General features: G+C 45.5%; 1 protein-coding gene across 5 annotated transcripts in view; it reads left to right on the forward strand.

Annotated features, from left to right (window-relative positions):
* ERBIN (erbb2 interacting protein) overlaps positions 1–14,157 on the forward strand; it is a 250,944-nt gene that overhangs the window by 176,024 nt on the left and 60,763 nt on the right. For all 5 annotated transcript variants that reach the window (XM_045022267.1, XM_045022272.1, XM_045022269.1 and 2 more), the window contains 2 exons: positions 3,428–3,491; positions 5,370–5,444. In XM_045022267.1, the coding sequence (XP_044878202.1) occupies positions 3,428–3,491; positions 5,370–5,444 (139 nt within the window). The remainder of the gene's footprint in view (positions 1–3,427; positions 3,492–5,369; positions 5,445–14,157) is intronic.

Here is a 14,157-nt window from a genome sequence, read left to right on the forward strand (position 1 = left end):
AGCTGCAGGGGGGGGGGGCACTGAGGGTAAGAGGGGAGGTGTGCCTGGGGTTGTGCGACTCAAGCTGTTGTGGGGGACGACTGAACCTTTAAATTGTGCCCCCCCACACACACTCATCAGGCACCTGTTGTCTCTGGCAGTAGCCTCTAGTCCCACCATCCTTCTGCAGGGCAGAAGGCCTGAGACTATTCACCCCCTCCCCTGCAGTCTAGTAGGCAGACAATTGGTGGGGAGGGGCTTTGCGAGTTCCACTTTAACTGTAAATGAGCCACATGTGGCTCACAAGCCATGGGTTGACCACCCCTGCCCTGTATGGCTAAGGGTTCACCTGTCAGCGTGTGACAGTGACCCAAAACAGGTGATATTGAAAACATTATTCAGAAAGAGAACTTTAAATGCTGTGATATTCGTTCATTTGACGTAAAGAATTTTCTCTACCTTTAGCTTCATGATTTTTTATTTGTGGTATATGTAAACTGACATCCCTCAAAGTGAGGGATATTTGGCATATAGTTACAGTTGAAATGCAAATATATCAGTAATTCCCAGACAAAAACTTACATGCAGATGGAGTTAAGTTTGAGAGAATATATCAGTAACTTAAGCGTAGTTCTCTTATGGATAAAAATTTTGACAGGAATGTTGTAATGCTTCATGGGTGAAATCGTGGCTCCCCTGATGTCACTAGCAAAATGCCTATTGACTTTAGTGGGGCCAGGATTTCATTCTGTATGCACAAAAATAAATTCAACTTTAACTGTGCAGTCTTGACTAGCGCCACCATAATCTTCCTAGCAACACAGCTGCTGCCATAACTCTTCCATGTCTTCTAGGATCGATTCAGCAAGGTATTCAAAGCTATTGGTTTTATTTGTGTGTTTAAAGATAACATCATGTAAAAGTACCTTGCTGATTTGCGGCCCTAGAGAGAAGCACTATCTATATATGATATGGCTAAGGAGGAAACCCAGCATAGCTGCTGAGACTCTCAGCACCCTGCATCTACTTTGCAGGTGATGTAATTAGCAGATTAATGCCTGGCCCACCTTCAGTTATGAAGGGAAGGCAGGGACTGAAAAAAACATCTAAATTAAAATACTTTTAAAAGTCCAGGTGTATGTTTATAAATAAAGGTGCTTTATAACTGTGAAGAATTAGTTTGGATGAAAAAAATCAATATAGAACTAAATAATAACATAGGAAAAAAGAAATTGGAATGTAGATGCAAAGGGGAAAATGCTTTATCGGCGCTAATTAGGTTTACCAGCCTGAATTAATATTTTGCTACAGAGCCTAAACAATTGCTTGTTTTCATGTTTATATTTCTGTATTTTTTCCTTTAGTTTCTTCACACTTATTGATACTTGTTGATTTTTATTTTTAATCATAGATGTCATTGGACAAACTTATAGTAACATAGAGCTAGCATGCCTACTGAATTAGGTTTGAGTAAAATATTTAACACTGAAGCAAAAAGCACTTGTTAAAGCTGTTAATCAAAGTGGGTAATTAATGCCAAGGAACTAAATTAAGCTTAGTTTGTGCCAAATACATTATTTAGCTTTAAGCTGATTCAATATTTAGAGATTGAAGGATAGGAACTATTGTAATGCACATTAAAAATAGGTCTTCTATGTGAAAGGAAAGCAAGAGTACTGAACATTGTATAGACAGTTTATTTGATAGCTAAAAGTAAAGACAAATTATTTTTTATATATGCAGAAACTGAGAAGCTTCTCAGTTTGGAAACATTTTCATTGGCTTTTTAAATGTAGTTCTGATTGTAAGGGTAACTGTTATTGGAAACAATGCAGTGACCACTTCCTAAAACAAAAACAAACAAACAAAAAAAAAGCAAATGATTTTTAGGGAGAGTTACTTTTGCACTATGTAGGGCCAATTCCTGCAAACATATGCATGTAACTAAAGCTGTGTGTATTCCCACTGAAGTAAATGATATTGCTAGCATCAATAAAGTAATCCATGGCCATAAGTGTTTGCAGTGTTGGGGTCTAAGGTTTAATTAAAACGATGTCTTTTTAAATTCTTTATTTTTGACTAAATTGACATTTTGATTGTGTTTTGTGTAATATGAAACGTTATTGTACTTCCTAATGCTATCTTAACTCTATTTAAGATTTTAAGTCACTTTAATGCTTAATGTGACTTTCCTAAATCTTGTTTGCTTTTTAAATTAAAGGAATAGCTGCTTTATGCACAATGGCACAATGTTTGGACATGGAACAAGAAATCAGTCAAAGCAAACATTTATTAGAAATATAAAATAACTTAAGGATTTTTTATAGTCTTTCAGCTATTGCATTATATATAAGTAAATGTTTATTTTTTTTAATTCACCTTACTTAAATTCTTAAATATAAAAATAGGCACTGAATACATTTCATGGAGTGAATTAAAAATGTGCCTTGTTTACTGCTAGAGTTTTATTATTATAATGCTGTCAGCCTTTAAGTGGGGGGTATCAAAAACTTTCGGTTGTCAGCCATGTTCTTTTTGGCCATAGCAAATCCATTATGCAGTGCTCATATTGGTGAGGGAAGGCAGATAGAAAACCAGCGTTCTGGCCGTAGATCGGGATTCTCAAACTGGGGGTCGGGACCTCTCGGAGTTGTGAGGTTATGATGTGGGGGGTCGTGAGCTGTCAGCCTCCACTCCAACCCCGCTTTGCCTCCAGCATTTATAATGGCGTTAAATATATACAAAATCTTTTAAATTTATAAGCAAACCTCACACTCAGAGGCTTGCTATGTGAAAGGGGTCACCAGTACAAAAGTTTGAGAATCACTGCCATAGGTGGTACATCTACACAGCAATAAAACACTCACAGCTGACCTGGGTCAGCAGACTTGAGCTTGCAGAGCACAGGCTGTAGGGCTGTAAAATTGCTGTGTAGACATTCCAGCTCAGCGGTGAGGGTCTCAGATCTTGGGCTCCAGCCCAAGCCCAAACATCTACATAGAAATTTTTAGCCCTGAGCCAGAGTCCAGATGACCTGGGCCAACCATAGTTGGGCCAGCGCTGATGTAACAAGAGAGAACTCTGAAGTGATTACAGTGACTTGGGGGAGATGGAAGGAAGTGTCAGTGGAGAGTAGCTTTACAGAATGACTTGGAATGATTGAGATGACCGTATTGGTCATAATTTAATTTTCGAAAATTAAACTAGCTGACACTAGATTACTTAAAGCTCTGACTTCTTTTGTGTGATTTAATCAGCAGGATCAGTAATGTGTAGTTATTCAGTTGAACAATGTATGAAAATCTGACCCTAAGTATCAGTCTATTTACAAAACTGCATCATTATTTAATGCTGATTAAAAACGTTGTATTAGTATGAATACAAGACGATTGGATGTAACTGGTATTTTTTAAAAATCTAATTCCTTATTAATTCCTTCCATGTGCAGAACTATGAACAGACTGACTCAGCTGGAGAGATTGGACTTAGGAAGTAATGAATTCACAGAAGTGGTGAGTTTTAGCTAAGTAGCAGAGCTTAGAATCTTTTTCTAAATCTTTATCCTTTAAATCTATTTTTAATCAACATCAAAATGTAAAAATCAGCTTATGAACTATGTTACTGAACAAATGTTACGTACACTTCTTACTGCTTTATGGAATCTATTTTTAAAATTCTGCCTCAATATTTATTTTCCCTTTCTTTTTTAAAAAACCCTAATGATGTGATAGGACTGTGACATTTGGTAGAAGGTGTATTTTAATATGCAGGCATAGGGATTCTTTTATTTGGTAATCAAATAATTAAATGGTCCAAGTCTTCATTTGCTTCAGTATGGCAGGCAAACATAAACTGTAAAGAGGAACCTTATGTTGATAGATAGTGAGTGTAAACTATTTGTGCTCAAGAGAAATTATTATTTACTTGCTGTTTTGGGTAGTGCCCACAATAGTATTGGCTTGGGGTTCACAGACCTTGTCATAGGGAAGACTGCCTCCTCTCCCATTTATGATGCTGCAGACAAGCGCTTCCTCTCCCATTTACAATAGCATAATGTCTCTGTAGCAACTACAGCAACTGCTGATACAGAAAAGTAATATTAGGAAAGTATTCAGTGTATTTTTAGCTGTCTTATAATGGAATTTGGCAATTGGAAACATGATGAAGAGCCAACACTGTGTGACCAGCCAACTCTCTGTGACCACTAGTAAGTGCTGTGTGGGACACAGTTTGAGGAGTGCTGTTGTACCATGCACTTCCCTATGCACTACTAGCCCGTGTACTAAGAAAATGTACCGAGGATCAGATTACTTGTTTTCTGTTCCTAGCTCTGGCACTGGGCTGCTTTGTGACTTTGGATGATTCGCTTCATTCCTCTATGCCTCTGTTTTCCCTCCTACTTAGAAAGTTTGAAGAATTTGCATTATTCTGTGAAGATCTTTTGGCAATGAATGTTAAATTTCTTAAGGAATCCACTTTAAATCTTCACTCATGAACTAATTAAGACTTGCTTGGGAATTCTCAGAAAATTAATTCTGTACTTGTAGTAAGAACCATAATTTTAGGAAGAGGTTCATATACATATATATTCTTCATACATAGTAAAGTGATTGAATCCACGTTTTAAGTGCAAAACTCAACTCAATCTTAACTATTGAGCTACAGCCAGTACCTCCATCATATATTCTCTCTGTTTTTTTCAGAAACAAAGTATAAAAATTTCCAGTGAAGCATACATAATGTGTGTGTTTTGTCAAGTGGCATTGCCTCTTTCCTGGGGCTTGAGAAAACATTTATATTTAAATGGGAAAACAAATTGTAGATTCCTTTGTTTTCTATATGTCCTCCTTTGAGGCCTATGACAAATTAAGGAGGAAAGTTATAATAGGAACTTATTGTTAAAATATTCTCTTCATTGATATAATGATTCATTTATCCCATATACACCTTTTGATTTGCTACTACACTGTTACAGGTTTGAAGTTCGCCTGGTCTAGGATCTAATAGACTTTAACTGACTGAATAAATAGCCATGCTGAGGTGTAAAATTAATAGAATGTTTTTAGATCTCTCAGTATGAAAGGCAGTAAATACATGTAAGATTTATTTAATGTGTGTTCCAAAAGGAAAACAAACAAAGTTTTTTTTTTTTTTTTTTTTTAAAGATTGTTTTAAAACTTTTGGTCAAATTTTTACACTTGTTAGAGACTTACAGTTTGTAAAGTTAATTATCTGTGTTGTGTTCTGTGGCTCCACACAAAGCAAGTATAAATTAAAACTAGGATTAAAAAATCTTATTTAATAAGACTATTCAAATGGCTGAATTGACTGTTTCACTGCTGCATTTAAACTGTTCTTTTGTATCTGATTTTTAAAAATTCTTTTAACAGCCTGAAGTACTTGAACAACTGAGTGGGTTAAAGGAATTTTGGATGGATGGTAATAGGCTAACTCTTATCCCCGGGGTATGTCTTTTTGATGTTTTAAATGCATTGTATTTTAACTGTGTAGTAGTACCTATCTTGTCAATTAACTTCTTAAATTAGGAATATTTAACAGTAGCACATAGCCAGGAGATTAAGCTTAAGTAACCCTTTTGAAAGCTGTTGGTAATCTCTTGTGGGATAGGTATAAACAGTTCCTTTCAGTGAAAGTAATTGTTCTGTCATTTTAGATTCTTACCTATGCCTCAATTCTGTAAAGCTCCCTGTGGCTGTGGTTTGCTATTCCCAGCCAATGGCCACAGGGAGCTGAGGGGCTCCATGCCTGCAGATGCTCCAGGTAAACAAAACGACAATGTATTGGATATTCAATTCAATGATTCCATAAAGTTTAAAATGATCAAATTTTAGTGTAGACCCATTTATAAGCTGGCCCTCCCGCTCTTTGATCCAAATCCTCGTTTTAATATAGGGATATCTACTTTTTTTTTTTCTGGGAAGAAATTGTACTTTAGAGGGCAAACTGCAATTCAAAAGATATATATTTTGGTAAATTCTAGTGATTACTGTAGATATAGAATATGGCCATTATTATTCATCACTTTTGAGTATCTCCCTTTAGTGTATGTAAGAATTTTACTATGGGTCTGACCCAAAGCCAGTTGAAGCCAGTACAAATGCTCCCATTGATTGTAATAGGTTTAGGGTCGGGCTCTATATTCTGGATCTCAGTTACAGTTATGTACAGTCCATACTGACATTTTATTCCTGTTCTAATGAGCCTTAAAATATATAGTATATACTTGGGGTCACCAAATAAAATTGATAGGCAGCAGGTTTAAAACAAACAAAAGGAAGTATTTCTTCCACAGGTTGACTGTGCGTTCTGTGAACTCTTTGCCAGAAGATGCTGTGAAGGCCAAGACTATAACAGAGTTCATTAGCCCGTTTGTTTATAAGCCAACGCCCCAAGATGGATAAGTAAAAATAGCAAAAGCTGTATGACCCTTTCATAAGACGACCCTATATTTTAGGGTTTGGAAAACTTTGGCTCCCAGCCAGTCATGGTAAGCCGCTGGCATGTTGGGATGTATTTGTTTACCTGGAGCATCTGCAGGCATGGAGCCCCTCAGCTCCCTGTGGCTGTGGTTTGCTATTCCCAGCCAATGGCCACAGGGAGCTGAGGGGCTCCATGCCTGCAGATGCTCCAGGTAAACAAAACGACAATGTATTGGATATTCAATTCAATGATTCCATAAAGTTTAAAATGATCAAATTTTAGTGTAGACCCGTTTATAAGCTGGCCCTCCTGCTCTTTGATGTGTCACTTTTTTACCAAAAATATTCTGCTCATGAACAAGTATATACAGTAGGTAAATTCATGGAGGATAGGTCAATCAATGACTATTAGCCCGGATGGGCAGGGATGGTGCCTGTAGTCTCTGTTTGCCAGAAGCTGGGAATGGGTGACAGGCTAGATCACTTGATGATTACCTGTTCTGTTCATTCCCTCTGGAGCACCTGGCATTGGCCAATGTCAGAAGACAGGATACTGGGCTAGATGGAATTTTGGTCTGACACAGTATGGCCGTTCTTATGTTCTTACAATTACAGCAATTTGATTATTTTGGAACTTCATGGCTGATTTTATTTTTTTTTATAAATTGTACTTTAGAGTGCTCTTCTGACATTTGAGGCTTGTAGTCAGTCTACTTTTGTCTACAGAACTTTTCTAGGAACTGATCTAAAGCCATCCTTAGTCTCTTTTTCCATTTCAATGAATTATTCCTTGGATAAGTTTTTTTTAAAAGCCTTTCTCTATACTATACAGCCTGAGTTTGGTAAAACTGTCCATAAGTGACATATAGTGGTGTTAGCTGGTTTAGTGTTCATAAACATTTGTGTATGCTTGAGCCATGCAGAAAAATAAGAAAGTTTAAAGTAAAAATATGAAGAGCTTAGGTTTTTGCTTGTTTAATCCCTCAACCTAGTCCAGTTAATGATTGCCATTGGAGTTGCTTTTTAAGGAAAAGTAGGGTTCAACTCTACAAAAACTGTATGCATCAGGGAGAAAGTTGAGTGCTTGAATGCTTGAATAATGCTGCTTCACCTATGATAAATTATGACACTTCCATGTTACATTAGGTAAAGTCTCTGCTTGTGCTAAATTAAGGAGTGTTCCTGAACCTAAGTCTTCAGACTGGAAGAGTACTTACTGGCCCAGAAACTGAATTGTAAAATTAATTAATCTTAAAAAGAAACCCCAAAAGACGGTTACTCACCGTTGTAACTGTTGTTCTTCGAGATGTGTTGCTCATATCCATTCTGGTTAGGTGTGTGCGCGCCACGTGCACGTTCGTCGGAAGATTTTTACCCTAGCAACACTCGGTGGGTCGGCTGGGCGCCCCCTGGAGTGGCGCCACTATAGCGCCAGATATATACCCCTGCCGACCCATCCGCCCATCAGTTCCTTCTTGCCGGCTACTCCAACAGTGGGGAAGGAGGGCAGGTCTGCAGTGGATATGAGCAACACATCTCGAAGAACAACAGTTACAACGGTGAGTAACTGTCTTTTCTTCTTCGAGTGATTGCTCATATGCATTCCAGTTAGGTGATTCCCAAGCCTTATGTAGGCGGTGGGGTCGGAGTGAGATGTTGCAGAATGCAAAACTGCTGAGCCAAAGGCTGCATCATCTCTGGACTGTTAGACCAATAAGGACTACCTGGTCCTCTGTGTGGACAGAGGACCAGGTAGTAGCACGACATAGCCCCTGGAAGGGTATGTGAGTCAGGAAGGCAGCAGAAGAAGCCTGAGCCCTGGTGAAACGAGCAGTAAGGTGGCTCGATGGAACATGGGCCAAGTCACAAGAGGTGCAAATGCACGGCGTCACCCAAGATGAAAACCTCTGGGAGGAGACAGGTAGGCCCTTCATCCGGTCTGCCAATACAACGAAGAGTTGGGGCGTACGAAGGGCTTTGTCCGGTCGATATAAAAAGCGAGCTCCCTACGGACGTCTAGGGAGGGCAAATGTGCTCCCTTCGCGATGAATGTGGCTTCAGAAAGAAGACCGGAAGGAAGATATCCTGGTTGATATGAAAGGTCAACAGCACCTTAGGGAGGAAGGCCGGACGTGGTCACAACCGCACCTTGTCCTTGCGAAACACAGTATACCGTGGGTCCACCGTGAGAGCCTGAAGCTTGGAGACTCGTCTGGCCGATGCAAAGGCCACAAGGAAAAAACTGTCTTTCAGGGCAGGTATCTCAGCGAGCATGTTGTCAGTGGCTTGAATGGGGCAGGCATGAGTCTGGTTATAACCAGGTTGAAGACCCAGGTTTTGGCGGGGCGGCGAACCTGGGGATATAAACGCCTCAAGCCCTTGAAGAACCTAGAAACCACAGAGTGGGAGAATATGGAGCGGCCACTCTCCCCTGGGTGGAAGGTAGAGATGGTTGCCAAGTGTACCCTTAATGATGACCGCGCCAGGCACTGCTGTTTGAAAGATCAGAGGTAGTCCAAGATGAAATGGATCGGAACCTCGGTGGGAGAAACATTGGCGTTTCGTAGCAGCAAGAGAAACACTTCCAGTTGGCCAGATACGTTAACTGAGTGGAAGGCTTCCTACCACCCAGGAGAATCCTGTAGAACCGAGGCAGAACAACGCAACTCGGATCAGTTTAGACCCGCAGCAGGCATGCTGTGAGGTGCAGGGATTGCAGGGCTGGGTGGTGAAGTTTGCCGTGATCCTGCGTTATGAGGTCTGGGCAAAGAGGCAGGAGAATCGGGTTGGCTACCGACAGGTCTAGCAACATGGTGTACCAGTGCTGCCTGGGTCACGCTGGAGCGATCATGATCAGGTGTGCTCTGTCCCTGTGGAGTTTTTTAGCAGGACCCTGTGAACCAGCGGGAACGGCGGGAAAGCGTGCGGCAGACGGCTCGTCCACGGCATCAGAAAAGCAGCCAAGATCGAGCCCGGGGAGAGGCCTCAGAATGAGCAGAACTTCTCTCTCGTTCTGTTCTCGCGAGAGCAAAGAGGACTATGCGGGGAAAACCCCACTTCCGGAAATGGAATGGATAACGTCCGGAGGAATCGATCACGTGAGAGACAGGAAGGCTCTGCTGAGGCGATCCGCCAGAGTGTTCCGGACCCCTGGGAGAAAGGGCGCTACCAGGTCCATCGATTGGGCTGTGCGGGAGTCCCAGAGCTGGATAGCTCCCTGCAAAGAGGGGAGGACCGTGCTCCTCCGTGCTTGTTTATGCAACGTGTGGCCGTTGCGTTGCCTGTGAACACCGAGACACAACAGCCTTGCAGGTGCTGCTGCAGCGCCTGGTACACAAGGCAGACTGCTCTCAGCTCCCGGACATTGATGGGCAAGGCCAGCTGTTGAGCCAACCGAAGGCCTTGAGTGCGAAACTGACCCAAGTGAGCACCCCAGCCGAGAGATGGGGTGTCCATCATGAGGGACACCAAGGGGTGAGGTGGATGGAACAGCATCCCTGCACACATCAGGGAGGGCGTCAACCCCTAGTCGAGGGAGCCTAGGACGCTCGGGGGGGGGGGCGAGGTGACCATGACCATGCTGTCTCTGCCCGGGTGGAACACCGAGGTGAGTCATGATTAAAGTGTACGGAGGCGAAGCCTGGCATGTTTGGTTACGAACGTGCAGGCAGCCATGTGACCCAGGAAACCTAGGCAAGTTTGAGCCAAAGTTGTCGGGAGGGTCCGTAGACCTTGTACAATGGTTACCATCGCGTGAAATCAATGCGTAGGTAAGCAGGCTGTGCGATACTGGAGTCCAGGATGGCCCCCAGTTAAGTCTATTCCCTGTGTGGGAATCAGGGTGGATTCTTTTATATGGATCATCAGGCCTAAACGCAGGAATAGGACCTTGTCAACGCCCACTTGGGCCCCGGTGGTCCCTCGAATGAGCCAATCGTCTAGATACGGAGAACGTGTATCCGATGGTGGCGGAGAGGGCGGCGACTACAGCCAGACACTCTGAATACACATGGGGCTGTATAGAGGCCAACTGGGAGGACCGTAAACTGGAAATGACAGTTGGCCACAAACGGGAGGTACCTTCTGTGTGGAAGATAAACGGCGATGTGAAAATACGCACCCTTCATATCGAGGGCGGCATACCAGTCTCCGGGATCCAAGGATGGGATGACATTCCCCATGGATACCATGCGGAACTCCAGATATATCATAAACTTGTTGAGCTCCCGCAGGTCTAGGATAGGTCTGAGACCTCCCTTCACCTTGGGGATCAGGAATTAGTGGGACTAGAACCCTTTGCCCCTTTCGTCCTTGGAACCTCCTCTATAGCTCCGATGGGGAGGAGCGTCTGCACGTCTTGCAAGAGGAATTGTTTGTGAGAGGGGTTCCTAAGAGGAACGAGGAGGGATAGGCTTTTCCCCGATTGGTGGTTAGGAGGACCCTGATTTTGGCCCCTTTGGGGTCCTGACCAACGCCTACGACTGCCTCAGCGACGCCTGCTGGCAAAACCCTGTCTTTGTCTAGGTGCAGGGTAAGGGCGGCGAGGCTGGGCGGAAAGGTCGGCGGTGAAACATCGGCATGTACATGCCGAGAGGGAGTGCATAGTGACCTTGCTGTCCTTTGGGCCTTGCAGCCTAGGGTCAGGTTTTCTTTTTTTTTTTTTTTTTTTTTTGAGAACAGGCCTTTGTCATTGAAGGACAAGTCCTGTATAGTGTGCAGCAGCTGCGAGGGAAGGCTCGATAACCGGAGCCATGAAATGCGCCTCGTGGCAACACCCGAGGCCAGAGTCGTGGCTGCATCCAACAAGACCTGGAGGGAAGCTCTCGCCACTTTCGTCCCTTTTTCCAGGAGGGCGTCAAACTCTTGACGGGAGTTCTGAGAAACCGACTCCGTAAATTCTCCCACCGCCACCCATAGTAACGGCTAAGCGGGGCTTGCTGGTTTGCTACGTGAAGTTGCAGGGTGCCTGCCAAGTACATCTTATGGCCCAGGAAGTCCATTCGCCTAGCCTCCTTGGATTTAGGGGCTGGTACCTGTTGGCCATGGCGTTGCGTCTCATTGACGGACTAGATGACAAGGGAGCAGGGGGAAAGACGTACATATAGGTGCCTGTCGCCCCTGGAGGATACCATGCACATGCAGTCGACTCCCGTGCCCACGGGCGGGATAGTGGCCACTTGGAGATTCATATTGAATGCCACCCGTCTCGGGAGGTCCTGATGGGCCCCCAAGTCGATTAGGGGAGGGCCCGAGGAGTACGCTCCTGCTACCGCCTCATCTGGGGAGGAGGGAGAAGAAAGGCCGGGGACAAGTGGGTCCTGTGTGGGCGCACGCTCCTGGGCGACCTCCTGATCCGGTAGGATGTGGGAATCAGGTGGCTGAACCGGGGCGTCCTCCGTACCGGTCGGAGGGGGACGGCTAACTGTCGCCTCTGGCACCCAGTGCTCTGACGGAACAGAGCGAGATGGGATCACAGGTAGGCCTTTGGCCTGAGGGCACGCCCAAGATGTACAGGGTGTCCACTGATGGGGGTCAGGGTCCTGTGCCTGGGCACCTGGAAGACTTTGGTGTGCACATCCGAATGGATGACCATGGAGGAGCTAAAAGCCCTAGGCAGAGTCTCCCTCTTTAGCTGATGTCGCTCGACGCGGCACCGGGGATCGGTACCGGGAGGCATACCGATACCGGGAGCGAGAATGGGACCTGCGACCGGAGTGGTGCCGGGAGGTCGACCGAGATCCAGTGCCTGGAGTGGTGCCGAGAGCTGGATCGGTGCCGAGTGTACCAGGTCTGCGAACGGGACACTGATCGGTGCCGCGAGTACGACCGGTACCGAAATGGAGAACGGTGCCAGGACCGTGAGCGTTGTCGGCACCTGGCTTGGCGACGGGACCGAGAACATCTGCGGGACCGCGAACGTGAACGTTGCCGCTCTGCGGTGCCGACGCAGGGTGGTCTGAGCAAGGCAGGCTTGCCGATCGACGATATAACCCGCACAGGCGGTGCCGGGGGTTGAGGCAGCGCAGGCGCTGTCATTGCCATCAACTCCCTTGCCGTGGAAATTTCTCTGGCATGGAGGGAATAGTGAGCTCAACCACGGCTCACACCGGGGAGCGTTCAGACACTGGACTCGACGGCTCTTGCGTGGCCGGAGTCGACGGTGCCGATATTGTCAGTGCTGCGGCAGGTATCAGAACCGGGCAGACCGACTTATTATAGCGCTCAGGCTGTGGAGCAGGCGGCTCTGACGCAGCTTAATAGTGAGCTCAACCACGGCTCGTACCGGGGAGCTTTCCGGTATCGGACTCGACGGCTCTTGCATGGCTGGAGTCGACGGTGCCGAGACTGTTGGTGCCGCAGCAGATATTGGTGCCGGGCGGTCCGACTTAGCATAGCGCTCAGGCTGCGGAGCAGGCGGCTCTGACGCAGCTTAATAGTGAGCTCGACAACGGCTCGTACCGGGGAGCTTTCCAGCACCGGACTCAACGGCTCTTGCATGTCCGGAGTTAACGGTGCCGATATTGTCGGTGCCGCGGCAGACATTGGTGCCGGGCGGTCCGACTTAGTATAGCGCTCGGGCTGCGGCGCAGGCGGCTCGGCGCAGCAAGAGTCTTGTGCCTCTTCATCCTCCAGGAGAGGGATCCATGCCGAGCGGACGTCGGAGCCAGCGACGGCCGGTGCCGAGAGGCCTTGGCGGTACCGGCGATCCAGTGCCCAGGGAGCGCTTCTTGAAGACTAACCAGCACTCGGTGCCAAGAGCGGAGGAGCAAGAGCTGCCTCCCTCAGGAGCTGCTTGAGACGAAAGTCCTGCTCCCCTTTTGTTCTCGGCTTAAAGGCCTTACAAATGCGGCACTTATCTGTTAGTTGAGATTCCTCGAGGCACTTAGGAGAGGATCTCTTGTCGGCATCGGCTTGTGGCCGGCCGAGCATTGTGAAACTCTGTGAACCGGGCATCGTACCCGGCACCGGGTGCGGATAAGGGGATAATCCCCGAACCCCTGTGAACTAAATACACTAACTATACTACAAACGAATAAAGTTAACTACAACTATATAAATCTGAACTATATACAAGAATTAACAAGAGAAACTACGAGTAGCTAGGGAAGTGGAGGTCAGCTAAGCCGCGCTCCACTGTTCCAACGACCGACACAGGCGGTAAGAAGGAACTGAGGGGCGGATGGGTCGGCAGGGGTATATATCTGGCGCTATAGCGGCGCCACTCCAGGGGGCGCCCAGCCGACCCACCGAGTGTTGCTAGGGTAAAAATCTTCCGACGAACATGCACGCGGCGCGCACACACCTAACTGGAATGCATATGAGCAATCACTCGAAGAAGAATAACTGGATTGTTTACATTTAAACTGTGCAGGCTTGCATACAACTATACATCACATTCTGATATTTATATATTTTAAAAATAAATTTAGTAGCATGATATAGTTTGGCTATTTAATATCAAAATTACACCATGATGCTAATAATACTTTGTTTTATCTTCTCTTGCAGCATGATACTTTAGAGCAGAGGACCCCCTTTGAAAATAGTTCAGGCTGTGTCAACCCCTCTCGATACCATGCCACCCTTACTTATGTACTGCTGGTGGTGGCAGCACTGCCTTCAGAGCTGAGCGCCTGGCCAGTAGTAACCACTCTCATGACCCCCACTACAATAGTCTTGCGCCCCCCTTTTGGGTCAGGACCCCCAGTTTGAGAAATGCAGCTTTAGAATCAGTAGA

The sequence above is a fragment of the Mauremys mutica genome, chromosome 6 (assembly GCF_020497125.1).
Source record: "Mauremys mutica isolate MM-2020 ecotype Southern chromosome 6, ASM2049712v1, whole genome shotgun sequence".
In the NCBI taxonomy this organism is placed as follows: domain Eukaryota; kingdom Metazoa; phylum Chordata; order Testudines; family Geoemydidae; genus Mauremys; species Mauremys mutica.